At 57.7% G+C, this 25,983-nt stretch overlaps 3 protein-coding genes across 11 annotated transcripts in view; 2 read left to right on the plus strand and 1 right to left on the minus strand.

The window, feature by feature from the left end:
* Positions 1 to 50: 50 nt before the first annotated feature.
* Positions 51 to 7,324, plus strand: TRMT1 (tRNA methyltransferase 1). Its single transcript, XM_033133738.1, has 17 exons — positions 51 to 148; positions 361 to 645; positions 727 to 782; positions 1,032 to 1,174; positions 1,333 to 1,520; positions 3,169 to 3,284; positions 3,365 to 3,477; positions 4,293 to 4,441; positions 4,602 to 4,688; positions 4,767 to 4,836; positions 4,915 to 5,049; positions 5,135 to 5,220; positions 5,551 to 5,659; positions 5,745 to 5,821; positions 6,653 to 6,772; positions 6,858 to 6,987; positions 7,156 to 7,324. The coding sequence occupies exons 2-17, from the start codon at positions 386 to 388 to the stop codon at positions 7,303 to 7,305; spliced, it is 1,989 nt and encodes a 662-aa protein (XP_032989629.1). The 5' UTR covers positions 51 to 148; positions 361 to 385; the 3' UTR covers positions 7,306 to 7,324.
* Positions 7,325 to 8,073: 749 nt separating this feature from the next.
* On the plus strand, positions 8,074 to 14,311 carry LYL1 (LYL1 basic helix-loop-helix family member). Its single transcript, XM_033133752.1, has 4 exons — positions 8,074 to 9,405; positions 10,326 to 10,678; positions 10,762 to 10,853; positions 11,756 to 14,311. The coding sequence occupies exons 2-4, from the start codon at positions 10,347 to 10,349 to the stop codon at positions 12,169 to 12,171; spliced, it is 840 nt and encodes a 279-aa protein (XP_032989643.1). The 5' UTR covers positions 8,074 to 9,405; positions 10,326 to 10,346; the 3' UTR covers positions 12,172 to 14,311.
* NFIX (nuclear factor I X) overlaps positions 13,279 to 25,983 on the minus strand; it is a 94,451-nt gene continuing 81,746 nt past the window's right edge. For 3 of the 9 annotated variants that reach the window (XM_033133740.1, XM_033133741.1, XM_033133739.1), the window contains exons 9-11: positions 23,360 to 23,507; positions 21,107 to 21,198; positions 13,279 to 16,900 (exon numbers count right to left, since the gene is read on the minus strand). In XM_033133740.1, coding sequence (XP_032989631.1) covers positions 16,886 to 16,900; positions 21,107 to 21,198; positions 23,360 to 23,507 — 255 coding nt within the window. In that variant the 3' untranslated portion in view covers positions 13,279 to 16,885. The remainder of the gene's footprint in view (positions 16,901 to 21,106; positions 21,199 to 23,359; positions 23,508 to 25,983) is intronic. The other 6 variants (XM_033133748.1, XM_033133745.1, XM_033133746.1 and 3 more) reach the window with 3 other exon arrangements.

Here is a 25,983-nt window from a genome sequence, read left to right on the forward strand (position 1 = left end):
TTGATCCCGGCCCCCCACTGTAGGTAGTAGCATCACTGATTGGTTGAATCCTGCCATGTGATCTGCCCTGTGCCAACATGGCGGCGCCCAGGTCCTATCCGGGAAATGTGCACCGAGACTAATTCGGTTCTCGGTGCTGCGAGAGAAGGTGAGGAGGGCCTGGGCGGCGCGGAGAGACATCTGGATCAGGGACGGGCCCACTCGAGGGCTGCCGGTTTCGCAGGGGCCGGTCCTCCGAAGACAGGGGATGGTGTCAGCTTACCGAGGCCGCAGGGTCTCCTTAGCTTCTGTTTTACAGACGTTTAGGCCATGGGCCCGGGAACGCAGCTCTCTGATCCTCTCTGTGCCCTCCTGATCCAGGCTTGGTAGGCTGAGGCTCCCGCGGATGTCCGGTGCGAGGATCGTTCCATGGTTAAGCCTGACTCTCCGCTCCGCCTGCAGTCTCTGTAGAGCCAGGTTTATGGAGGGGAAGCCCCAAAGGCCGACGGATCCAGTCTCGATGGAGAACGGCACGGTGCCCCGTGGAGAAAAGCGCCCACCTGAGGCCAAGGAGACGACGGTCACCGAGGGGGCCGCCAGGATCGCCTTCCCCAGCGCCAACGAAGTCTTCTACAACCCAGTGCAGGAGTTTAACCGGGACCTGACGTGAGCAGGGGTCCGGGGTCAGCTTGGCAGAGGGCAGTGGGTCTGTGAAATGGGGATGTGAGCTGTCTTCGTCTTCCACAGATGTGCTGTGATCACTGAGTTTGCTCGCATTCAGCTCGGGGCCAAAGGAATCCAAAGTGAGTGGAAGTCCAGTCTCCTAGTGGGCGGGGGTCACACAGAGCTATTTCCCTGCCCGGGCCCCCTATCCCCTAAAGTCTGGAAAGGCTTCCGCCACATAGCAGGCCCTGGGCTCTGCTCCTTCAGCCTTTCCCTAGGGACTTTGGGGAAGATTTTCTTCCATGAATCTTATGTATTCTGAAGAATCGGAGGAGATTTCTCAGGGAGAGCTTTGGTATTCCCTGACTTGTGCTTCTGGGTGGCTGCAGTCAAGGTGCCAGGTGAGAAGGACGTGCAAAAGGTGGTCGTGGACTTGTCGGAGCAAGAGGAGAACAAGGCTGAACTTAAAGAGGGTGCAAACGTGGCCCCTGGAGACCAACCTCAAACAGCCGCCGTGGGGGAGATCTGCGAGGTGGGGCCTGGACGTAGGAGGTGGCAGCCTAGTGGGTGATGTAGAAAGGAAGGCTCCTGGAGGTGGAGAGCTATAGGAGGAGGGTGGTGGGGACTCCTTGAGGCCCAGCAGAGGATGGAGGTACTGATGTGAGTGGGGCTCCCTGCTTGCTCCAACAGGAAGGTCTGCGAGTGCTGGAGGGCCTGGCAGCCTCGGGCCTCCGTTCCATTCGCTTTGCCCGAGAGGTGCCTGGGCTCCAATCCGTGGTTGCCAATGATGCCTCTGCCCGAGCTGTGGATCTCATACGCCATAATGTTCAGCTCAACAAGGTGGCCCACCTGGTACGGCCCAGCCAGGCAGATGCCCGGTAGGTTTGAGGCAGCAGAGCCTGGAGGATGGAAGGTGCATTCTGGAGCAAGGCTGCCTGGGTCAAATCCTGGCTGTGTCATATTCTTGTTCTGTGACCTTGGGAAAGTGCTTTCGCTTCTCTGAGCCCCAGTTTCCTTGTCTATAAAATGACAATTTTACAGGAGTTGCTATACTGCTTAAATGAGAGGTAATACTTGTGTAGCTCATACTCAGTGTCAGAAATAAGTGCTGTTACGGTTTCCATTTTAGATTTAACTTCTTGTACTTTTATTCATTCAAATGAACCTACATATATTCTGTCTACTATGTACCAGACACCGTTCTCAGTGCAGGGAATTTATCAGTGAACAATACAGATAAAATTCCTGACCTTGTGGAGTTCAGGTTCAAATGCAGGGGTCAGCAAATTGCAGCCTTTCTTGGTTTGCCATCTAAGAATGTTTTTTATATTTTTAAAGGTTTTAAAAAAAGAAGAACATGCAGTAGGGACCATTTACTCTCTGACCCTTTACAGAAAATAAATAAGTAAAAACTTTACTCTTCTGACCGTATTAAAATCTAATAGGAAACACAGATGATAATAAATAATCATGACAAATAAGTAAATTACATAGTAAACTGGAGGTGAGAAGTGCTCTGGAAAAACTAGTACAGGAGATGGAGGAAGGTGGCGAGAGAGGAGATTGCAATTTTAAATAATGTGGTCAAGGTAGGCTGTGTTGGTAAGGTAGCATTTGCTTTTCCCTACCTGGAAAGGGAACAATATAGTTCGAAATCCATGGAGTTGTCAGGAAGATTATGTGATTAAATGAGTTAATGTATCTATAAATTGCTTGAAACAATGTCAAGTTACATCGGTAAAGCAGACCCTTGAGTAATGTCCTTATAATACTGATGAGGAAAAAAAAAATCGATTCCCGGCTAGGGCTACTATTTGTGTTGAGTTGGCAGATTCTCCCCATGTCTATGTAGGTTTTCTCTGGGGACTCCGGTTTCCTCTCACATCCCAAAGATGTGCATGTGAGATAAACTGGCGTGTTATATTGTCCCAGTCTGAGTGAGTGGGTGGGTGTGAGTGGCCCTGCAGTGGAAGGGTATCCTGTCCAGGGAGGGTCCCGCCTTGTCGCCTGAGATACTTGGATAGGTTCCAGCCGCCTATGACCCTGAACTGGAATAAGGGAGGTGGAAAATAATGATCTGACTTGTTTTTATTAATCTTTCTTAAATGTATGTAAAGCTCACATTTATTTCATTGTTTAATATCAGAAGTGCTTTGGGTATTTAGAAGTTGGGAGATGTTTTTATGACCAGAAATATGCTGTAAGAACTTGATTCTTGTTTAGATAAATTAGTCTATGGTAAAATTGGTTTCATTATATGACATTTCGCTTAAAAGTTGCAGTATTCAAGAACCTACGATGACATTAAGTATTGGCTATTACTGCCATTGTTAGAGGTGGGTAGACTGAGACCCGACGAGGAAAAGTCATGAAGTTAGCAAATGGCCAAACCAGGATCTGAGCCTGGGCCGCTGGTCCCCAAGTTCAGGCCCAAACCATCATGCTGCATGAGTGAACATGTGTAGGGGACAGAGCAGAGCAGTTCCCTGGTACCAGGGACTGAGGACCTGGCCCTCTCCCCTCCAGAATGTTGATGTACCAGCACCAGCGGGTATCGGAGCGGTTTGATGTCATCGACCTGGACCCCTATGGCAGCCCTGCCCCCTTCCTGGATGCAGCTGTGCAGGCTGTGAGTGAAGGAGGTGAGGCCGGGCTGACGCAGGGGTACAGAGCAGGGGTTGGGGTGTTTGAAGGATCCTCACTGTCCAGTCCTTCCCTGCAGGGCTGCTGTGCGTTACCTGTACGGACATGGCAGTGCTGGCGGGGAACAGTGGGGAGACTTGCTACAGCAAGTATGGGGCTATGGCCCTCAAGAGCCGGGCCTGCCACGAGATGGTGAGGGGACCCCCGACACCCATTCCCCACCCCACCCCAGACCTGCTCAGCTTCCTCCATCCCAGCACGTTAACAACAAGCATGTCTTTAACCAGCATAGTTCCTAAGAGCATGGGCTGCCAGTCATGGTCATTTGTGGGTTAATGGCTTTGCCCAAGGTAGGAGTGGTGGTTATAGTATTCTTTCTAGTAGTCTCTATTTTAACAACTTTCTAAAATTGTTTTTTTTAAGGCAGGTTTTCCAGGTCTGGGTTCAGCTCTGGGTTCAAGTCCTAGCTTTGCTGGTGGCTTTGGGCAAGTGACTTCCCCTTTCTGGGCCTCAGATTTGGCATCTGTGAAATGGGCATGATGATGATGGCCCAGACTACATTGGGTTGCTATGGGGATTCAAGAAGGCCGGGGCTGGCTACATGGATGGGCCGGGAAAGCAGGAGCTCTGTTCTTGTTCGTCTGTCCTCAGTCTGGGAAACGCTGCCTTCTTTTCTGTGTGTGAGTGTCACAGCAGCCCCCTTGAATGTGTCCCCATTTCCTGCTGACAAAGCTCATGGGGGCCAGACCACAGGTCCTTGGGCACAGCACAAGGCACACTGAAAATGCCACATGGAATAGGTCCCATTTACTGGGTCTGCGTGCTCCTTAATCACTTAGTTTCCCCGGCAGGACCATAGAGACGAGACTGTTAGGATTTCACAGATGACGGAACTTAACACTCACTTGCCAAGGGTGCTGGGCTTTTAATCCTGACCCCGTGCTGTGAGCACCTCGCTTGGAGGGAGGAGTGACGGCTGCCATCTCTCCCAATTCCCCACCCCCCAGGCTCTGAGGATCGTCCTGCACAGCCTGGACCTCCGCGCCAACTGCTACCAGCGCTTCGTCGTGCCGCTGCTCAGCATCAGCGCTGACTTCTATGTGCGAGTTTTTGTTCGTGTCTTCACTGGCCAGGCCAAGGTCAAGGCCTCAGCCAGGTTAGCAGGGGGCAGGGATGTGTGATGGACTGAGAGAGGCAACTGCCTTTCCCTGGGATGGGAGGTGTGGTCCTGCCTGGGGAAATGGGGGGTCCTAAAGGGGACTGAGGCAGCCTGAGGGAGGAGTTGGGGTATGGTGGCCACACCTTTCCCCCCACAGCAAGCAGGCACTGGTGTTCCAGTGTGTGGGCTGCGGGACTTTCCACCTTCAGCAGCTTGGCAAAGCATCAGGGGCCTCTGGCGGCAGGTAAGCAATGGTGAGCTGGAAGGGAGGTAAAGGGGGCGTCCCAGGGTTGTCGCCCCCTAACCACTCCTCTCTGTGCAGGGTCAAGTTTTCTGCAGCCTGTGGTCCTCCTGTGGCTCCCGAGTGTGAGCACTGTGGGCAGCGGCACCAGGTGGGGCCACGGGAGGCGAGGGGCTCACAGGGATCCCGCTGGTCTTGCTCCCTGCCCATCTGGCCCTTGTGTCTGCAGCTTGGTGGTCCCTTGTGGGCAGAGCCCATCCATGACCTGGATTTCGTGGGCCGTGTTCTAGAAGCTGTGAGCACCAACCCCAGCCGCTTCCACACTTCGGAGCGGATCCGAGGAGTCCTGAGCGTTGTCACCGAGGTGGGGGCCGGGCCATGATAGGGAGGGGGCTTGCCTGTGCCCAGCTTCTTCTGCCTCGTGACCATCCCACTGACCCCCTCTGCAGGAGCTGCCCGACGTGCCTCTGTACTACACGCTGGACCAGCTGAGCAGCACCATCCACTGTAGCACACCTAGCCTCTTGCAGCTGCGGTGAGGGCCAGGCCAGAGAGGAGCAGAGCCTGAGTGTTAGGTACCCTGGGCAAGTTGGGCCCCTTTTGGGCCCAAGTCCCTCATAAAATGGAGCTCCAGCATCACTCACATCCAGGGCTTCTCGTGTACAAGTGCTTAGAACAGAGCTCAGAGGCTGAGCGTCTGGCCAGGGAGACAGTCTGACTTTGACAGTCATTGGCATTACACTGGCCACGTAGTCACTGTGACGTGCAGCCAGCCTCGCCAGTCTGTGTGACATGATTCACACCCACACAGGTCAGCACTGGCTTTGGAGTCCAGCCTCCCCCTCATGGCCCCTTTGGTCCCCAGGTCGGCCCTTCTCCATGCTGGCTTCCGGGTCTCGCTCTCCCATGCCTGTAAGAACGCTGTGAAGACGGATGCCCCTGCCTCAGTCCTTTGGGACATTATGCGCTGCTGGGTGAGGACTGGCCTGACCATATGGGGGTCAGAAGTCAGGGGAGGGCAGGCGCAGCATCCTCTGTCCTCTGACCTTTGCCTCCCAGGAGAAGGAGTGTCCAGTGAAACGCGAGCGGCTGTCAGAGACCAGCCCGGCCTTCCGCATTCTCAGTGTGGAGCCCAGGTAGGGATGCAGACACGGCTGCCACGCGCATGGACACACATGCATGCAGATGACACAGACACGTCCCTACACGGAAACGTGCTGTTCTTCACGTGAGATCCAGAATCCACCTTCTCTCACCACTTCTCCCACCCTCCTCTGTTCCCACCCCTGCTCACCTAGACAATGTGGTCACCTCTGTCCTGGTCCCCCAGCTCCCACCCCACCCCCCACATCCATTCCCCCTACAGCATCCAGAGGGTGCCTGTAAGCACCCGAGTCAGATATGGCCCCCTCTCTGCTCACAACTCTGTGGCTCCCACCTCATTCAGAAACAAAGTTCCCCCTGCAGGCCCCGCCCCATCTGTCTGTCCCCTCCTGCCCTCATCGATGCCCACCCTCGCCCCTCCCTGGCTCACTCCACACTGGCCTCCTCACTCTGACTCACCAGGCACAGCCCCACCTCAGAGCCTTTGCATGGGCTGTTCTCTACCTGGAGTGCCTGTCCCTGGGTGCCCCCGTGGCTCTTCCCCCACCTCCTTCAGGTGTCCCTGACCGCCCTGTCCTGCACTGCACCCTTCCTTCTACCCAAAACTCTTATTTCATGCCCTAACACAACATGATTTGCTGATTGCTGATTTGTCCTGTTGCTTGTCCATCTCGTGCATTAGAATGTCAGCGGCAGATTTCAGACACACAGTAGGTACTTGATAAGTGTTTATTAAATGAATGAGAAAATCCTGATAAGGGCAGTCTTCCCAAATCATATCGAGGGGCACTGAGGCGGTTTGGGTGGTTGGTTGTGCATGTCTCTGTGGCGGCTGCCCCCCAGCCCCAACCCCCCCTCCCCAGGCTGCAGGCCAACTTCACCATCCGGGATGATGCCAACCCCAGCTCCCGCCAGCGAGGACTCAAGCGCTTCCAGGCCAACCCTGAGGCTAACTGGGGCCCCCGGCCCCGTGCCCGGCCAGGGTGAGTGAGAGTGGGGCAGTGGGGCTTGGCCAGGGCGGCGGTGCAGAGGCCAGATGGGATCCCAGCTGCTTATCTCCCAACACAGGAGCAAGACGGTGGGCGAAGCTATGGAGCACAGACGCAGGCTGCTCCAGAATAAGCGAAAGGAACCGGCGGAGGACCCGGCCCAGCGGGCAGCCCGGCTTAAGACATTTCCTTGCAAGAGGTTCAAGGAGGTGAGGCACCCGCCATCTCCCACTGCAGTACATGCTGCAGCAGGGCGACAGGGCTGGGAGGACTACGGGTGGGCAAGAGTCTGGGAGTCAGCTCCCCATCCAGGAAAGGAACCCAGTGGAGGCTGCTGAGCTCTGGGCCAGGCTTCACATGCGCCATCCTCTCACCAGGGCACCTGTCAACTGGGGGACCAATGCTGCTACTCCCACAGATCCCCAACACCCAAGGCCACTGCTGAAGCCACCTGCACTGATTGTCCACAGACTCCCAACCAGAACCCACCTGGGCCTGGAGCCACTGCTGGTCCAGGCGTAGACTGAGCCAATAAAGAGATGTCACCTTACCCTGATTGTCATTTGCCTGAGTGGAGGCTGCCCGTGGTTTGTCCATCTGTCCAGCATGTCTGGGGACTTTTCCCTTGTCTGTCTGTTTTAACTCTCTGGGGGAGCTCTGTGCATCTAGGCGTTGGTTTTGTTTCTGCCTGACTGAGGTGTTGTCAGTATTTCTGTGCAGGGCTTCTGTGTATGGGGGAGTGGCCTGTCCCTCTGCACGGGAAAGCACTTGGGCCTCTGGTTGCTGGCCTGCGGTTTCCAAGATGGCCACGGGGCGGCAGCCATGCGCTCGCATCCGCCGCGCACCCCCCACCCAGTTGGCGCGCTCCCGGACACAGACACGCGAGCAGGCCAGTGCCACCGAGGCTCCCACGTGGCCTCCCACCGCCCCCTCCTCGCTGCCTGGTTTCTCTGGCCCAGCTCCCCGCGGGGCCGTGGTGGCGAAAGCCGGGCCGGAACCAGGCGCCTTGTGCATCCGCTCCAGACCAGGTGCTTCCTGCCCTGTGGCCCCTTGGGCGGGGTGCACATGGAGGCACCGGGCAGGCTGCTGCATCCTACCCCCAAGGGCAGGCCTTAGAAACGTTAACAGAGAGGCCTGGGGCAGAATTCCCACCCTGCCACTTGGTAACTGTGGGACCCCAAAGGTACCCTTTACCTTGCTCCATCCACAAGAGTAAAACGAACCTGATCCCGGAACCTGCTTTATAGGAACAGGAGTTCACTTAGTGCTTAGAACTGGACCTTCACTTCTCTGAGGCAGTGGGATGGTTGGTGGTGGGGACGTGGTATCACCTGGTTTCTGGAAGGGTAGTGGCAGTGTTGGCGGCACTGGGTGGCAGCTGAGGGCCTACCTGGCAGCTAGCTCCTCCAGTCACTCAGACACAGGGCAAAGTACGGGAGCCCAGGTGAGAGGATGCTGGGGATTAGGAAGTCTTGTCACTGCTACCTGCCTGTACCCAGGACCCCTCCCTTTGTGAGGCTCCATCTGAGTCTTGAGTTTCACCGCCACCCAGGACATTCACCCACACCTCTTTTATCACCATCCACCCTGAAGTAGCCTGGCTGTGGGATAAGGGCCAGGGACCACCAAGTTGGAGCTATGTGATCCTGTGTCCTGGAAGACCCGGATTGTGCGGATATGCTAGGGGCACCCAGCCCCTAGAAGATTCTGGCAGCACTGTCACCCTAGGACATCTCCCGCAGCTGTGGCCCTTCCTGTCACCCTCCTGGGCTGGAAAGGTGGTGTGGATAGTACACTGGGGACGCAGGACACCTGCCACGCTGGACACCCAAGATCAGACTGTTAGAACTGCCCTCCCACCAGTGCCCCACTCCAGGGTGAGGGTGGCAGAAAGGCTGGGAGGGGCTCTGTAAAAAGAGGAACCAGGCTGGGGGAGGAGAGAAGGAGAAGGAGGGAGCCCTGTGTCGGTCACGAGGCCCCAGCAGGGCCGGAAAGGGCTCTCCACCCCCATCAACATGGACATAGCTGGGGGTATTCAAAGCTGTAGGCCAGACCCAAGCCACACAGGAGGCTACTGCTTCCCTGCCACAGTTTTCCCTCTGCATGCACCTCACTCTAGCTGTGCACTGGGGCTGGGTCCTTGGAGGGCCAGGGTCCCTCCAGTGATGGGGGAAGGGAAGGGAAGGCCCTGAGGGGTGAGGGCCACTCCTGACTGCCGGGGGCGGGGCATGAGGTTGCTCTCGGAGATCCCCGCCCTCCGGTTTCCTCCGGGGTCAGTCCGGCTCCTTATCAGTCTCAGCCAGGCAGCCAGGCCCTTATCTGCACTGGCCCAGCATCCTCCAGCCACTGCACCAGGGGTGAGAGGGAGGAAACCGGGCTGCTGGGGGCGGGGAGAGGGCAGGCCAGCCCGGAGCCGCTCACTTTCTCTCGAGGGACCCAGGCCCCTGCCCTGAAGCCCTTGGGAGCCTAGGAAGAGGTGAAGCCCAGACGGGGAGGCCGCTGCCAGGGGCACAGAGTGAAGAGACTGGACGGAGCAGAGCCACGGAGCCTGGCCTGGAGCCGGAACCACATCTTGGCTCTGACCGACAGAGCCAGGGCACTCAGCAGGCAGCAGGACCAGCACAGGGGTAAGAGGGGAGCGGCATGAAGGTGGAGGATACCCAATTCGCCTGCATTCATTCATTCATTCCTGCCTTCATTCATTCATCCATAAGAATTCACTAAGTGAGGGGCCAGGTCAGTTTCCCCAGAGACCTGCTAGGGAAGACAGGGCAGAGGGACTAGGTGTCCCGATATTGCTGGGACACTCTAGGCCATGGGGCCAAGAGTGAACAGGGACATCTAAGCAGGGTGCAAAGGGGTGGATGCTGATGGGGCGTGGGTTGGAGGGGGTCACCAGGGCCAGGAGAATTGGGGCATGACTATTATGTACTGGGCAATGGGGTCACAGGGTTAGTGAGGTGGACACTTTTAGTGGGAGTGGTGATCATTGGAGTGAGTATGGAGATTGTTCCGGGTCTGACAGGGAGGCGATGGGAGAAGCCTTAGGGTCCTAGCTGAGGGCCACATGGTCCACCTGGGAGAGAAGGGAGTGGTCTGTGAAGGCCAGAGTCAATTATAGAGGGATCCCAAGGTCACACAGTGTCAATGAAGGTTGTCAGGATCAGATCTTAGGGTTACAAGGTCACCCTGGGAGCCTCAGGATCTGGCATGGGTTCCCTGCCTTGCCCCTCCCTACAGGCTCCAGGTGAGGGGATTCTGGAAGAGAATTTGCTCAGGGGCTGGGCAGCTGAGTTCTTCACGGGTCACAAAGAGCTCCGAGACGGCACTGCTGGGCTCATTGCTGCACAGAATCTCATTGGGCACCTCCTGTCCTTGTATCAGACCCTCCTCCCATATTGTGGCAGTTTCTGGGCCTACGCCTCTACCTGCCTTTGCCCACTGAACTGTCATCTCACCACTATCCCTTCCATTGGAGGGCTCTGTTGGACTAAGGGAGTGTGTGGCATCTGATCCTCCTCCCCACTGGCTTCCTTCCCTTCCACAGGTGAGCACCCCCTTGGGGTCCATGTGCCCGCCCCAGGCCCAGGCAGAGGTGGGCCCCACCATGACTGAGAAGGCTGAGATGGTGTGTGCCCCCAGCCCAGCGCCTGCTTCTCCCCCCAAGCCTGCCTCCCCTGGGCCCCTGAAGGTGGAGGACTTGGGCCATGGAGGTGCCTCCTCCCCCAGGCTGCCCCCTGGCGTCCCGGTGATCAGTTTGGGCCACACCAGGCCCCCGGGGACAGCCATGGCCACCACGGAGCTAAGTGCCCTGCGGCCCCCGCTGCTACAACTCTCCACCCTGGGAAGCACCACAACCCCTCTGGCCCTGCATTACCATCCTCACCCCTTCCTCAACAGGTCAGTGGGGGGCTGGGGCCTGGAGGCAATCCAGGGCCAGGGTCCTTGCCCACAAGGCGTTAGTGACCCATGAACCATTACAGCTTCTACATTGGGCCAGCAGGACCTTTTGGCATCTTCCCTAGCAGCCGGCTGAAGCGGAGACCAAGTCACTGTGAGCTGGAACTGACTGAGGGTGAGTGTGGGTTTGTGTCGGCATGGGGCCCATGTCTGTTCCACACCTTTCCACAAAGAGAGGTGTGCTGGTGCGCACGCGCGTGCACACAGACACACACAGAGGACAGCCCACACGGGCTCAGTACTCATGTTACACCCATGCACAAAAACAGTCCCATGGCCAGTCCCACACAACCACAGTCACCCAACAAGCCATAAAGAGTCTTGGCAAACAGCATGGCACAGGGGCCACAAAATGACAGCTCCACTCGAATGCACAGCCACCCAGGAAGCTGCTACACAACAATCACTATGCAAGAGACACCCACGGGACCACAACCACACAGCAGACAGCCACACAACCACAGCCACTTAGGATCATGGCCACACAAGAGTCAGCCACACAACCACAGCCATGCATGACCCAGCCACATGGCAACAATCACACACAACCACAGCCTTTTAGACAGATCATGAGTCACACAGCCACCTGCCACACGGACAGGACCACAATCACAATAAGAGTATCTCTCAGACCCATGAACTCCACTCCCACCCCCGGCCCACAAACAGGGGCACACCCAGAATGAGAACTACAGGGACAGCTTCCTAGACTGGCAGCCACAAGGAAACATTTCCCTGGGGAACCTCGGCCAGTGACATAAAGATGCAGACAGTCAGAGGTACAGAGGCCCCAGCTGTCTGCAGTCTGAGCCTGTCCTTGTCTAGGTGGCTCAGGGTGAGGGGCCCAGGGCTGCTAAGTGGCAGGGGAACCACACACAGATCCTATACATGGATCCTTTGGGTGGTGAAAGCCCCAGCTCACCGCCTCTGTGAAGTTCCCACCAGGGCGCTGGGTGTCTGAAGCGAGGGCATGAGGGGGAGCCCTCTTGGCGACAACCCTGTCCCTCCTGTCCACAGGGCACCAGCCCCAGAAGGTGGCCCGGCGTGTGTTCACCAACAGCCGTGAGCGCTGGCGGCAGCAGAACGTGAACGGCGCCTTCGCAGAGCTCAGGAAACTGCTGCCCACGCACCCGCCCGACCGGAAGCTGAGCAAGAACGAGGTGCTCCGCCTCGCCATGAAGTACATCGGCTTCCTGGTGCGGCTCCTGCGAGACCAGGCGGCAGCTCTGGCCGCAGGCCCCACCCCTCCCGGGCCCCGCAAACGGCCGGCACACCAAGGCCCAGACGAGGGTGCCCGCCGCGGGCCGTGTCGCCGGGCAGAGGTGGTGGTGCGCCCTCAGCCCGCGCCGCAGTCCAGCCCCGATAGCAGCCCCGGTGGGGCTGCCCGGCCCATCAAGACGGAACAAGCGGCTCTGAGCCCGGAGGTGCGGTGACCTCTGAGGTGTTGCCTCTGAACCCAGGGGCACTGGGAACTCAGCGCAGGGCCGTCGAGGAAGGGGCGGACCACGCACTGGGTCTGCTCTGGATCGAAGTCCCCCGAAGAGGGACCAGTGAAGACGTCCCCTTGAGGGGAAATGGCCAGGGGTCTGTCGCCCCCTGGGGCCCTGCAGACCTTTTTGTCACCTAACGCCCGCTGGAAGTGGCCTTGCCCGCGTCCCCCTCCCGGAGGCGAGGTCCAGGAACCAACATGGCAGAGAGGTCATCGGACCCAAGTAGTGCCTCTTTTTTGCGGGCTGGGGCGGGGGTCACCGAGAGGTGGGGAGGGGCCCGGGAGCCTTCCCCTTCTCGCCGGCAGACTCAGGAATATACGCGCCTCGACGGCGTCGGCAGCGCTCTTGGCGCGTGGAAAGAGGCACAGAGTCCGCGTGGGGCCCTATCCCACCTAGCCCGACCCGGCCCCGCACGACCGCGTTAGCGAAGGCTCAGGCGTTCTTGCTTTTGTTTTTCTTTATTTCTTTATTTCACATACACATTAGCCATTCAATGGAGAAGCCGGAGAGTCAGGCAAAGATGGTATAACAGAAGCGCAGTGACGGGGGCGGGGTTAGGGCGGGGCGGAGAGGGGACAGACGGGCTGGCTGCCTACTTGCATTCCGCTAGGACACTGAAAACCCAGAAAACAAAACAGACAGTAAACTACCCTTGTTTCTTATGTATCTCAGTGCAGAGACGGGGGTGGAGGGCAGAGAGAGGGGGAGACCAGGCTGAAGGAGGAAGGGGGGACAGGGGGCGCTAAGGGGAAGCACACCAAATCCATTAGTACTATATATAGAGATACTCGTATATACTGCGTTTCTTAGCCTAAGAAGAAACTTGTTTGACGGGACGGGCGGCCTTTGCGGTCCGCGATGCTGGTGCTGGTCGGGCGCACGGATCTCCCGGGAGGGGCCGAAACGGGGCTGGCCCAGGCTGGCTTGCGGGGGGGGGGGCGCCCCGAGGGTGGGTAGGTGGGGGGAGCAGAGGTGGGGCTGGGGTGCCCCTCGGGCTCTCGATTGGGGGACGAAAGTTCTCGTGACTTTATTGCTCCTTTATTTTCTTTCGTGTGTGTGTGTGTGTGTGTGTGTGTGTGTATCCGTTCAGCACGGTCGGGGTGGGGAAGTGGTGGGTCGTCTGAGCCACCCGACCCCTCTGGGACCCAGAGCGCGGCGTCCGCTCCGCCAGCACGGGGGTGAGAAGAAGGCACTAGGTCGGCCGGCCAGCGCGGGGGTGGGTGTATAAGGCAGTCAGTCGACAGGGCTGGTTTCCGGGTGGGGTGGGCTGTGTGCGGGCCGTGTGCGTGCGTGCGGGCGGGCGCGGGCCTGGGCGAAATCGACCTGTCAGCTTGGCTGGTCCTGTCCTGGAGCTTCGAGCCTTTCCCGTGCTCCCCGGAGGGTAACGGGGGTGGGGATAGGGTGGGAGGAGTGATGTTGAGTCGGGGGCGCCGGGGAAGGCGGGGGAGGAAACTACCAACTTGCTGAGCGCGCTCCTGATAATGCTGGTGTGGGTCAAGTTGGCGTCTGGCTCAAAGAAGGGCGCTCGAAGCGGAGAGGGAGGGGGGGAGGGAGGGGACATTTGTTCGTTGGCATTGACCTCTGCGGGGGAGGGGCTGGGGACCCCCGCCGCTCCCCCGTGCCCGGAAGGGGATGGGGCGAGAAGGGGGCGCCGGGCCCCGGGGATGGGGCGCCCGAGGAGACCCGCGGCCAGAGCAGCCCCGCCGCCGGGCGCACGCCGCTGTCCCGTTCCGTTAAACTCAACAAAGAAGGGATATGCGTGTTCCTAACAAGTGCAGGATATTTAATTGATTCATAAACTTATGTATAATAGTTTGTGGGTTTTTTAAAACGTACTTTATAATGTAAGAAGCACCAGGGTTTTTATGTTGAATTATCTTAAAAATAATTTTCTCTCGTCCTTTTCCTTTTTGATTTTGTGTTGATTTTTTTAAAAATGTCGAGGTGTTTTTATTTTTTTTAACTCTAAAATGTGAACGTTTCCTTCAGCCCTCCCACCGAAACCGAGAACGAACGACGAAACAAATAAAAACCCCAGATCATCCTTGTCAACGCAGGAAAACGACTTAAAAAAAAAAAAAAACAACTGAAAACGAACAAAAAAAAAAAAAAGGAAAAAACACTCAGCTTTCGTTATCCCCGCGAAGGGCGGGGCAGGCCCGGTTCTTTTAGCGTCCCCAGAGCCGCGAGGACATTACAACAAAAATAGAATTTTTTCTTAACAATCTCTTAACATACAAAGATAGGAAAACTCTCTGATGCATTGCACTTGGTTCAATGAAAAAAAAAGTTCATTTCCCCCATATATATTTTTGTGTTTTTTTTTTTTTTCTCTTCTAACACGTCCCCACATCTCCTGTCGCCCTCGTCGCCACTCGCCTGCCCCTCACAACGACTCATGGGAACGGAGCGGCCCCCACCCCCCTGTCCGCCGGGGCAGCCCCGCCGGCGCGCTCCGTCCCGGCCCAGCTGGCCTGCAGCTTCCGACCTCGCCGGGGCGAGCGCCCCGCAGACCCCGGCTCCCGCGGGCCCGCACGCCCGCAGCCCCGATTGTCTTCGAGGGAAGGGGCAAATGTGGCCGGGCGGGGGGGGGGGTCCCTTCCACTCCCCTCTCAGCTCTGACCCTGTTTAGCCAACCAAACTGAAAAATCATTGCACTTTGACCGCGCGTCACGCCCGGCCCACCCGGCCCCCCACCCCCCACCCTACTCCCTACACCCTCCAGGCTCCCGCAGGATCCACAGCCCCCGCTTCTCAGTCCCGGGCCTCCCTGAGGGCTGCACACGGATGGGGAGAGGGCGTTCGCTCAACTTCCAACAAAAGCCACCCTTGGGGCCAGCCACCTTGTGGCTTCCAGCTGGGGAGGAGACCCCACCCGCTGGCCCCCTCTGCCCCAGGAGAGGACCCTCCTCCCCTCCCCAGCCAGATCCCTCCCCGGCTTCCTTCCCCAGGCCTACTCTGCCCACAGCCTCACACACTAGATTCACAATAAATAAAGCCCATAACCCACCCCTGCGGTGCAATGTTGGGTTGATTGACTTTCGGAGGATCCTGACCTGTGTTTTGTGTTTTCATACGGTTAAGAAAGAGAGAGAAAGAGGCACAAGGACTTAGAAGGGGGCCGAGGAGGGGGAGATGCAGGGAGGAAGGAGTAAGGCACAGAAAGACAAGCCAGAGGGGCCACGTCACACCCTGGAGCCGGGCTGGGCGTGCTCGTGCTCCCTCCCTCCCAGGGGGGGCTTCTGAAGACCCTCTGGAGAGACCCCCAAACCTTCCCTTGGGGGAGATGGGGGCTACAGTGGGGGGAGCTACTTCCTGTGGTGTGTTACCAAATTGTTCCCAAGTTGCTCAAATGGAGGAGTTCTTAATTGCAACAGCAAAAGACCCGAACAATGAATGCCCCACCCGGAAATAAAGAGTAAAGACATTACAGCTGAAATCCAGAGAAAAGTGGCCATGGGGGCGGTATGGTGGGAAAAGTTGGGGAGGGGGACAGAGAAAGCTTCAAAACACTTTTGAAAAAGGACGACACCCAACACCCTCCAAAGGAACTGAAAGTGGGCGAGCAGGACGCCTACCTAGCGCAGGTGGCGGCTTAGCAGAGGGCAGCGGCGGCTGCCCGATCTTCTCGCTCGGATCCAGGATCCCCTTTCTGCTCCACTCTCCGGGCCCGGCCACAGCAGGGCTGTCTGCATGAGGGGCAGGGGCAGGGACCAATGGGGTGTCGAGAGGGCACCTGCATGCGGGCTGGGGTATGGGGGTGACCTGGGACTCATCTCCCCTCACTTGGGCCACGGCGGGAGTGACCTCCCCAGCCTGCCAGCAGAGAGAGAAGAGGGGGCCTGTCCCAGGCTGCGACAGGACCTTCGAGAGCATTCTGACTTTTTTCTATGGACTGTACAGAGGGGTCTGGGGCTCCGGGAACTACCCCTGTGGCTCCGGGTGGGGTGGCAGAACACCCTCCATTATGGGAGGATGAAACTAGCTCCAGGGGACGCCCCCTGTCCACCCAGGGGTCTTCTAGCCCAAGGGTGGAGCAGGGGAGTGCGGAGGTCACCCTGCCACGCCCAGTCCGGAGCAGCTAGGGGAGGAAGCCAGAGGCAAAGGTGGTCTGGGAGGACTGGGGCGGGGTCTGGAGGGGAGGACCCTCTGGATCTGCACCCCTCATCTTTACAAGCTGGTCCTCTGAGCTCCCTAGTGAAGCTCCAGCCCCAGTCGAGGGTGGGATTCCCCCAGGAAGGGCGAGGATGGGGTACAGGCCCCTTCGGAACGGTGCTGGTTGCTTTGTTTGGGGATTTCCTTCCTTCCCCAGAAGGCCGGGATGGGATGGGGAAGAAGGCAGTTCTGCTGCATCCTTTCTTTCTTTCTGTCCTCTGCTTGGCAGAGTCCGTTTTGCATGTTTCTTTCTGCGTGGCTGCTGGTGCACAGCTCCGCTGAGACCTCTTCCGAGGGCTCTCTGAGAACTGGGCTGCTTCGGGGGGCCTGCAGGGGTCCCTGGGCTGGAGGAGAGAAGGGCTGAGTGGCTGACGACGTCTAATTTTTGCTTTTCGGTGGGACTGGGCTGGGCTGGGGGATTATTTTCCACGTCTCAAAATTTCTTCTCCCCCCGTTTGAGGAACCTCTTCTTTTCATTTTGTCATTTCTTTTGTCGATCTTATCAGAGGAACCAGGACTGAAGCGGGACAAAAAAGAGGCAGTATTGAGAACAGCAGGGTTAGGTCCCTGCTCACTCCCACCTGGCCCTGTGACTGTAGGTGGTGCCCAAGGCCCCTGGAAGGTTTAGCTCCAGTGGAGGCAGGTACACCAACATCCCATGCAGAAGTACATCCCCATTCTATTGGTCCCTCCTGTGGGAACCCTGCCCCCCCAAAAGACCATGCCCCCCAGTGCTAGAGTCCAGCTGGCCTTCCCTTGGGCGCTGTGCCCAGCGGGTGGGACCCCTGTGGCTGGCGCTGGCACAGGCACAGACCTGCGATCTGGCCATGTTTCCAATTGTTTAGGTTTTTGTGTGGGTCCTGGAAGATGGGGTGGATGCCAGGCTGGAGCTTTTGTCCCCAGCAGTGTTTTCGGAGTGGGGTGGGGGTGGCCTAGCTTCTCGCTGAGTTTTCTTTCTGTCTCTTTGGATTAAAAGTAGAAATTCCCATCTGTACACCCCAGCCAAGGTCCCACAGGCTGAATGGCTGGGGAGAGGGGGACACCACATGGCTTCAGTCTCCAGCAGTGCTAGGCTTGTGGGAGGGGCCTGAAGACACCCACTCCTTTGATCCTCTGCCCTCACTCAGGGCAACAGCACTGGGGAAGGACCTGGAGGCTTCCTGGGGCAGGTGTCACTTCCCTTAGGGTGCCAGCAGGGGGCGCCGCCTTCCCACAAACAGGCTTTGGTGGCCACTCAGCACAAAACATACCTAGGATGGACACCCCCCCCAACAGTGGGATGCCTGGGAATCTCCTTTACCAAAGGCTCTGGCCCCACCTCGTGGCCAAAGGGCTGGGGGTGGGGGTGGGGGCGTCCTCTTCCATGGTCTACAGTGCCTGACCTAGGTACACAGGGTGGTACCCTTGGGGCAAAATCCCTGAAATGCATCCCAAGCTTTGGGTCACACACTAGCATCTGCAGGGGCCACGCAGCGCTAACCACAGAGCACACAGCAGGACCCGACCCATTCTACCTTCACTCCAGTGCTGCACAGAAGCAGGTAAAGAGAGGGTGGCTGACCTGCCTGAGGCCGCACAGGCTAAGCCATGACGCAAAAGCAGGAGGAAGTTCAGAGGAGATGCTCCTAACTGCTACATGTGGTGCTCACAGGGTCTGCGGTGGCCAGAAGGCCCGCACCCTGCCTAGGGCCAAAGCTGCCACATCACCGTGAGGGCCTGGGGCGGTGGCTACATCAGTCACCTTTTCAAAAGAAACTAAAAGTCCAGATAGAATTTCACGTGAAAATTTCTGATATTTAAAACATTTGTTTGGGTCACACAGATGATGCCTGCAGGCCGGACCTGTCCCTCAGGCTCTGGTTTGGGACCGCAGGCTGTTGTCCACGGTGAGATCGAGACACCGAGTTTTACAGTTAGAAAAGGCCTCAGAAATCATCTAGAACTTTCTGCAACAATGGAAATGTTCTCTATTTGTGCTGTCAAGTGTAGTAGCCGCTAGCCACGTGTGGCTTCTAAGCACTTGAAATGTGGCTAGTGTGACCGAGGGACTAAATTTTTCTCATTATTTTATTTAAATTTAAACAGCCACATGTGGCCAGTGGCTACCCCACTGGATGGTGTAGATGGAGGGCATTTGGAAACATGGGAATTTGGGGTCATCACAGTGATCGGGGTGCTGTTGGTGCTTACTGAGTGGGCAGAGATGCTAAATTTCCTGCCACGTGCTGGACGACACGCACAGAGACCTGCCCAGAATCCAACCCCATCAACGGACTAAAGGCCAAAGGGAGGCTCACGGGGGCCTGGCAAGGCGTGGGAGAAACCCGGGCCTGGGCATCCCCAGTGTGGAAGGGGAGGGTCCACAGCCAGCTCTTGGGCTTCCGGTCCTGGACAGCAGAAGTGGGGAGCTGCTTGGATGAGCCCCCTACCCAGCCTTGGTGCTCTCTGGGACCCCATTCCCAAGGGGAGGCTACACTGGAACCTTATACTAGTGCCCTGGCTGGGAGCCTACCCCTACCTCTCCCTGTGAGGGGAAAGACGGCTTGGGGACACCCAGAACAGCGAGGACCTGCTTGGCCCCTCTGCCCTTGGCTGACCAAGCCAACGCCCTACACTGGCCCCTTTGGGGTCTCCGGAGCTGTATGGCAGGGGGACAACCACCAGTGCTCCATCAGAGGAGGAAGACTTCAGTTACAGGCCTGGAATTAGGGACAAAGGCGGCTCCAACGGGGTCCCCAGCACCTCCCCATGAGTCCCAGGAATGGGGATCTGCTGCCAAGTTCGGGGTGGCTTTTCTGCTCACCCCTCCCTGCTTCCTGAGCCAGGTCCAAAATTGATTAAAACTAAGTAAAAAGCGCTGCCCAGGGAATGACAAAATTGCTAAAATTTTCTTTTCTTCCCTCATTCTATTGTTCTCTCTCCATCTGGTGCTCCAGAGATCAGCTAAAGTCACTGGTTACTGTGGAAACCACCCCCCACTGTACCCCTGGCGCCCGCCCTGCCCGCTGCAGCCGCTTGCCTGCCCCCAGGCCCAAGGGCTCCTGGCTAGGATTGTCCAGCTCTGGTCCCCCCACCACCCCTGGACACACCTGCCTGCTTCGGGCTCGGGGCCCAGGCCCCTTGTGGGAACAACAGGGAGAAAAAGTGTTTCCCAAACTTGCTTCAAACTCTGACTTGGCCCCAACGTCCAAGCAAAGTGAGCAGAGAAAGTGCAGAAGGGCGAACATATGGAGGCAGAAACGGGGTGAGCAGGGAGCGCTAGTGGCCCTGGTCCCTAAGAGCAAGACGAAAGCAAGCAGGGGAACACAGAACTGCAGGCAGCAAGCCGGCAGCAGGAGGGAGGGAGGGTAGGAGCGATGGAGTCCTGCCGCCTGGTGCCAGCCCAGAGCTGGGAGGGGAGGCCTGCCCGAGGTCCCTTCCTCTGGCACCCCCTCCTGCTCTCTGCCAGCAGGGCTCTCTCGGGCTCCCTGGCACAGAACGGAGGGGGCTGGCTCCAGCCCCTGCTCGGAGCCATTGTTTTTCTTCTCAACACCCCCAAGTTCAAGTTCATCTGGGTGTTACATCATGTCTGGTTGCTCCTGGAAACCAGACGGGTCAGACGTGACTCTGGGGAAAGGGGGTGGGAAGCTGGAGGGGGCTGAAGTTCTCCTCCCCTCCCCTCCTTGCCACTTGGGAGCTCTGAAGTTTGAAGTTTGACAAAGTTTTTGCTTTTTTTTTTTTTTTTTAAGGGAGGGAAAGGAAAAGGGAGGAAAAAAAACCTCAAACCACACATACAAAACTTCTATCCACCAACTTTCTCTGGACTCAGGCCTCAGAGCAGAGAAGAAGCAGGAGCTGAAAGAGGTGGCCCAGGGCTCTGGGCCCAGGCGGATTTCCTGGGACTGAGGAAGCCTCCAAGGCCCTCGGCTCACAGGACGGTGTTTTTGTAAAATGTGCAAAAAGAAGCCCCACACTATAAAAGCTGCCTCTACACTGTTCCTGAGGAGAGTCCTCCCTGTGCCCTAAGGGTCCTGGGCTCTGTAGGCTATTCCCAGCCTCTTGGGGACAGGCATGGGAAAGGGGGGAACATGTGTGCGTGTGCAGATACCTGTGCAATGTAGGGTCCAGGGGCATCCAGCAGGAGAGCTGGGGGGTGGTTGGGTATTTCATTGTGAGAACTGTGGGACAGATGGGAGCAGGACTGCAGACTCCAGCAGTCTGGCTGCCCTTCTAACAGGATTCACAGGGACTTGGAGGCGGGGCCTCCAGGGCAGCAATGGGCCTTGCCCTGCCCTTGGTGCCAGAATCTCCAGGCACGTGGCCCACCAGAGTGGCTTTGTCCCTCCTCCACCCCTCGCCCAGCCCACCCAAAGCCAGGAAAAAGGGGAGGACTGGGGCCAGGGCTTCCAGTGGAGGAGAGCAACGGGGCAGATGCTATCCTCCTCCTGGTGAGGACTCTGGCTTCCATCTTTGCTTTCACTAGGCCTAGCCCTCTAGCCTTGGGTCCTTGGTTGCTTTCTCCAAGTCAGGGGTTGTCGGAGCTAATTATCCAATTAGCTGATTAGCCGGGGGTCCTGGGGACTGCCTGAGGAGGCAGGCTCAGCTGGCCTTGCAAAAGCCTGGGTCCTCTAGCCCTGCCCCAGCCCCTTCTCCGGGACTGGCCCTAAAGACCCTGGCCTCTTCCCTGATACCAAGATGCCCCCACCCTGGCCTGCTCCCCCTGTGCCCGCCTCCACACTCCTACCTGAGACTGCTGTGGGATGTTCAGAAAGTTGCCGTCCCGGGGTCCGATGCTGACAAACCGGTTGGCAGAGGAGGCGCCTGTCGTTGCGAATGCTGTAGGGAGCAGGGGAGAGAGGAAGAGACCCTGTGAGGCCTTGGGGCCCACCTGGGCACTGCCCTTTGGGGCTGCTGAGAGAGGGAGAGACTGGGTTAGACCATGCTGCCTAGCCTTAGGCTGGCAGCGGAAAGGACAGGCCAGAGGGGCCCCCTCATCCTCTCACTGACCTGGAGCACAGTGTCCCCCAACCCTGGCACTCCGCCTCAGCCAGGGGTCTTCTTTCCTGCCCAGGGATGAGGGAGGGGCCCTGACGGCTTCAGCTGAGGTCCCATAGACCCAGTGCTGTCCCCTAACGAGGCACTGGGCAGGGCCAGAGATAACCCTCCTCCTGAAGGAGGAGGGTTAACCCACCCCAAAGGGGTGCCCTTGCTTTCCCACTGGCTCTCTCAGGTCTGGAGAGGAGGGAGCTTGGGGGACTGGGAGCTCTGGAGGACTGGCCCCACCCTGCTTGGGGAAGGCCATCTCAGCCAGGCCAGCTCTCCAACAGGGGCAGTTAGTTGGGTGCTGTACCACTTACCATCCTGGGCAGTACCAAGGACTGGACTGGTGGCTCAGGGAACTTGAAGGGGCCCAAGGGAGGTCTAGCCTGGGTGGGATGGGGTCAGAAAGGGGCCTAGGAGCTGGCTGCCAGCTCAGGCCCAGGAGTGGCAAAGCTCAGGCCTGGCAGGCATTCTCCTCCTCTGATGGATGAGTCAGTTCCTTTGGTCCTGTGGTCTCGAGAGCCCAAGATGGGCCAAGGCACAAGAGGGGGAGGAGGCTGGAGGGCCTGGCAGAATCCCCGGGCTTGGGCGCCCAGGGGCAGCTGTTCTGGGGCCTGAGGGAGCAAATGGGCCAAAGACCCCTGAGCTCTTCTCGGGGAGAGCTTGGGAAGCTCTTAGGAGAGAGAATGGGCCCTGCACCCCGAGTAGGGAGGACACCCCCAGAGAGGACAAGGAGGGCCAAAGGCTGCCTGGGAGCCCCCCCCATGTCCCATCCTGAACCAGATATACCCCAGGGACCCCATGCTCATCAGATTGTGTCCAAAAGTGCCTCCCAGCCACCCTGTAGCCTGGTCTCCCTCTCCCACCCTGCCCACCTCCAATGACCATGACCATGACTGGATGTCTTATGGCAGATGCAGATGGGAAGATGGCATGAAGAGGATGGAGAGGGGGAAAGAACTCAAACCATGAGAGAGAAGGCGAGACAGAGAGCGCAAGACGGAGAAAAGTGGTGAGATGGGCCACCCCTCCCACCACTGCCCCGGAAGTCCTGGCCTGCGGCCTGCCAGCCCCCAGAGTGCCCGAAGCGCTGCCCACACCCTGCCCGCAGACGGCACGCCGCCCACCCTCCACCTTTCCTGTCCCTCACATCGTCGGGTCTACCTTGGGCCTCCCAAATCAGATTTTTCTCTTCCCTTGGACAAAAGTTGTCATTGGTTTAAAAAAATAAAAGAAAAGCAAAGAAAGAGAGAGAAAGAGATGAAGTAAGCCAAGGCCCAGAGCCCTCCCTTGTCCTTGGAACATCCAACCTGGGGAAGGAATTGAGGGAGGGGAGAGGGATGGGAAGGGAAAAAAAAAAAAAAAAAAGAGGAACAACGAGAAACCAAATGTGAGACTGAAGGGGTGGGGTCGGGGGCTGGCCTGCTGTACCTTTAGAGGCCTGAGGGCCCTGAATGGAGGGGTGGGGGGCACGGCAAAAAGGGGATGGTGGTGGCGTCGCCTTGTGGTCACATTTAATTTTCTTGGTGTGGGGGCACAACAAAACAAAAAAAAAAATCAAAAAACAAAAAAACGAAAAACGAAAAAAACAGCAATCAGGCATGAAGATGGCATGGCTGCGCCTCCCTGTCCCCTCCCATCCCAGCCAGCACCTGGCCTGTGCCCCACTGTGCTCCCCCTCCCGCCCCCCCAGGGACCGGGCCAGGGGCCCAGGCTGGGAGCAGCGGGCGGGCAGGGGGGCTCGTGAGGTGCTGGCTGGTGCGACTGAGGCCTGGGTGGCTGTGGTAGGGGGGTTCAGCTCTGCTCTCGTCCGGGTGGGAGGCTCCGAGGCGCTCTGGGTTGGGAGGGATTTGGTGGTGGTGGGCGGGGGTAGGGGGACTTTTCTTTTTGCAGTAGAGACTGTTTGGATGGGCCGGGGACGCTGGGCGTTGTGGTTTCGGTTTCATCGTCCACTTACAAGGTGATGGAGGAGTCAAGGCGGCGCCGTCTGGGGCAGTGCTGGTGGATTTGGAATCAGGCATAGGAAGGGGCACAGGTCTGGCCACTGGAGGCGGCGGCGGTAGCAAAAATGACCCCGGGACTTTGCCCTGGCCGCTACCGTTGGGCTGCGAACAACATAAATAGAGTGACGCATGAAGGCACATCACACACAGACACACGCTCCCCTGCGCGGCCACGCCAGCTCGCTCCTGAGAGCCGGCACTCCCGGCGGAAGGTGCAGGACAGGGTCCTCTCCTCCAGGACACGGGGTGGGTGAGGGTGGGAGGCCTCGATTTGGTCTCTCGGGTGTTTCTCTCTCTTTTTTTTTTTTTTTTTTTTGTGATCTTTTGAAGTTGTGGGAGGAGGAAGGGGGGTGTCCGACGGGTTGTTTGTTATTTCTTAGGGAATGTGTTTTAGGTACCAAAACGTGCCACCTAACCACAGAGCAGCTGCACTTAGAACTTTCATGCTCCTGAAGACCTCTAAAGGCAGGAAAGATGTACCAGCTTGCCCCCTCCCTTCTCCCTTGTGTCCCCTGAAAACGCACACGTGCCCCACTCTGCGGCCCGTGGGGTGGGGCCAGCTGACCCAACTGAAAACTGCAGGCTTACCATCATCTGCCCCACATCATGGCCAGGGGCGGGGGAGGGGGCGACACACACGCTGGGCACTAGGGGACTCTCCCTCAGCTCCAACAGCCTGAGGATGGTAGGGCACTGGCCTATACGCTACAGAAGAGCCCAGGAGGATCATCCTTTGCTGCCACTCCAGTTCCCATGAGGTTCTTCAAGTGGATTTCCTTGTACAACTCTCTCAGAAGCCAGGGATGCCTGGTCACTAGATCCACTCTTTGTCCTTTATTTCCTCTTGTGCCCCAAATTCCACTTTCCTCCTCCAGTCCATGTATGGAAACTTGCGTGCCTCAGCCTTTGGGCTTCTGGTGCCACAGGTGCCACAGGGGATATAAAGGTCCCCAGCCTCTTGCAGGCATAGCTTCCCTAGAGTGACCTCCCTGGAGTTCTGGGCACACACCTCCCCTGCTCTGGGCAATATCCTCCAGGACCACCGACAGCCGGAGCTCTGGCTGCAGACTGGCTCCTATCCCATGGGGCAAAGCTCTGCCCTCCCTGCCAGCCAGGTGCGAGACCTTGGGAGGCTCCTGTTCTCCTTCTGCTGGTGGGCAAGTCCTGTGGAGCCCCCCTTCATGTCTCCAGTCAGCCCACCTTTCTGTCATCACTGGTTTTGCATGGACTATGAGTGAAACGCGCAAGGGGTCTCTTCTATGCCAACAGTGCTCATCAGCTCAGTGCCCTTGGCGCCTGGCTCTGTACCAGGTGCTTTACTCAGTTTTTGTTTGGGGGCACTTCTGCCCCCCAGGGGGCACTGGCCATGTCTATAGGCATTTTGGTTAGCACAACTTGTGGGGTGCTACTGGCATCTAGTGGGTGGAAGCAGGGGATGCTGCTTAACATCCTACAACACCCAGGACAAAAGCTCTTGGTCCAAATGTTATCAGCGCTGTGGCTGGAAACCCTGCTGCAAGGGAAATTCTATTCTCCCCCTTTCACAACCAGGGAAATTGAGGCTCTGAGCAGCTAAGTGGTTTATCCAAAGTCGCTGGCTGGAACTGGCTAGGCCTGACATTCACAGCCATGTCCTTCTGACTCCAGGGGTCCTATCGATTCTCTTCAGCAGGTTCATCAATCCTCTTCCCCAAATCCAAAGGTGCTCAGACTTCTCCCATCCCCGGAAACCTTCCACAGCTCTGACTGCATCTGATGTAAAATACGATCTCCCGAGTTGGGCATCCAAGGCCCCCATGGTGGAGACCAATGGGGTCTCCCAGCACACATGCCCCTATACTCCCTTCTCCCAAGTACTTCCCATTGCAAACTGACTGGGGCTTCCAAACACAGCCGAAGCAACTGGGCTGCACGCTTGCTCACTGCAGAACCCTCTGTCTAGAACGCCCTTTCCCACACCCTTCAAGGCCTGCTCCAAGAACACTGTCCCCAATGTGGGGACCAGCCAGACTCCCTGAACCATCATCCATCTCTCTCTGCCCTGTTCTTCCAGGATGCTCTTGACCTCCACTAGAGCCTTAGAAACACACTGCCCCCAGGCTCGCCAGAAAGCCACAGAATGTCACCACTGTGTGGCCCAGGCGTGCACCATTCAAGTCCCTCTGACTGAGTTCAATCGACAAGTCCATCCTGCTGAACTTTAAAACCACAGAGCCCCACGGCTGACCAGTGTAGGCCATGACCTTAAGAACTCTGGCCATTCCACCCACCGTCCTTCATATCTAATGACCAGCATAGGTCTGACGCTGTCCCTCCAAATGGTTCCCCTGACTTGATCCTTCCTGCCTGCTCAGAGGCCCCTGACAAAAGCAAGTGGTGGCTGCTGGTCCCTGCCGAGCCCTGGGCTGGAGAACCCCTTTGTGCCAAGTATCATTTTGGAAACAGACCATTCGTTCCTAGGCACAGGCCAGAAAGATTTCCAGCTTTGCAGAGGTGACGCTGAGACACAAGAGGCAACAGCCTTCCCTCCTTTTTATAACCCATCTGATTCCTGTCTCACTCTTCCACCAGGGCAGGA

This window comes from Rhinolophus ferrumequinum, chromosome 18 (assembly GCF_004115265.2).
Source record: "Rhinolophus ferrumequinum isolate MPI-CBG mRhiFer1 chromosome 18, mRhiFer1_v1.p, whole genome shotgun sequence".
NCBI lineage: Eukaryota > Metazoa > Chordata > Mammalia > Chiroptera > Rhinolophidae > Rhinolophus > Rhinolophus ferrumequinum.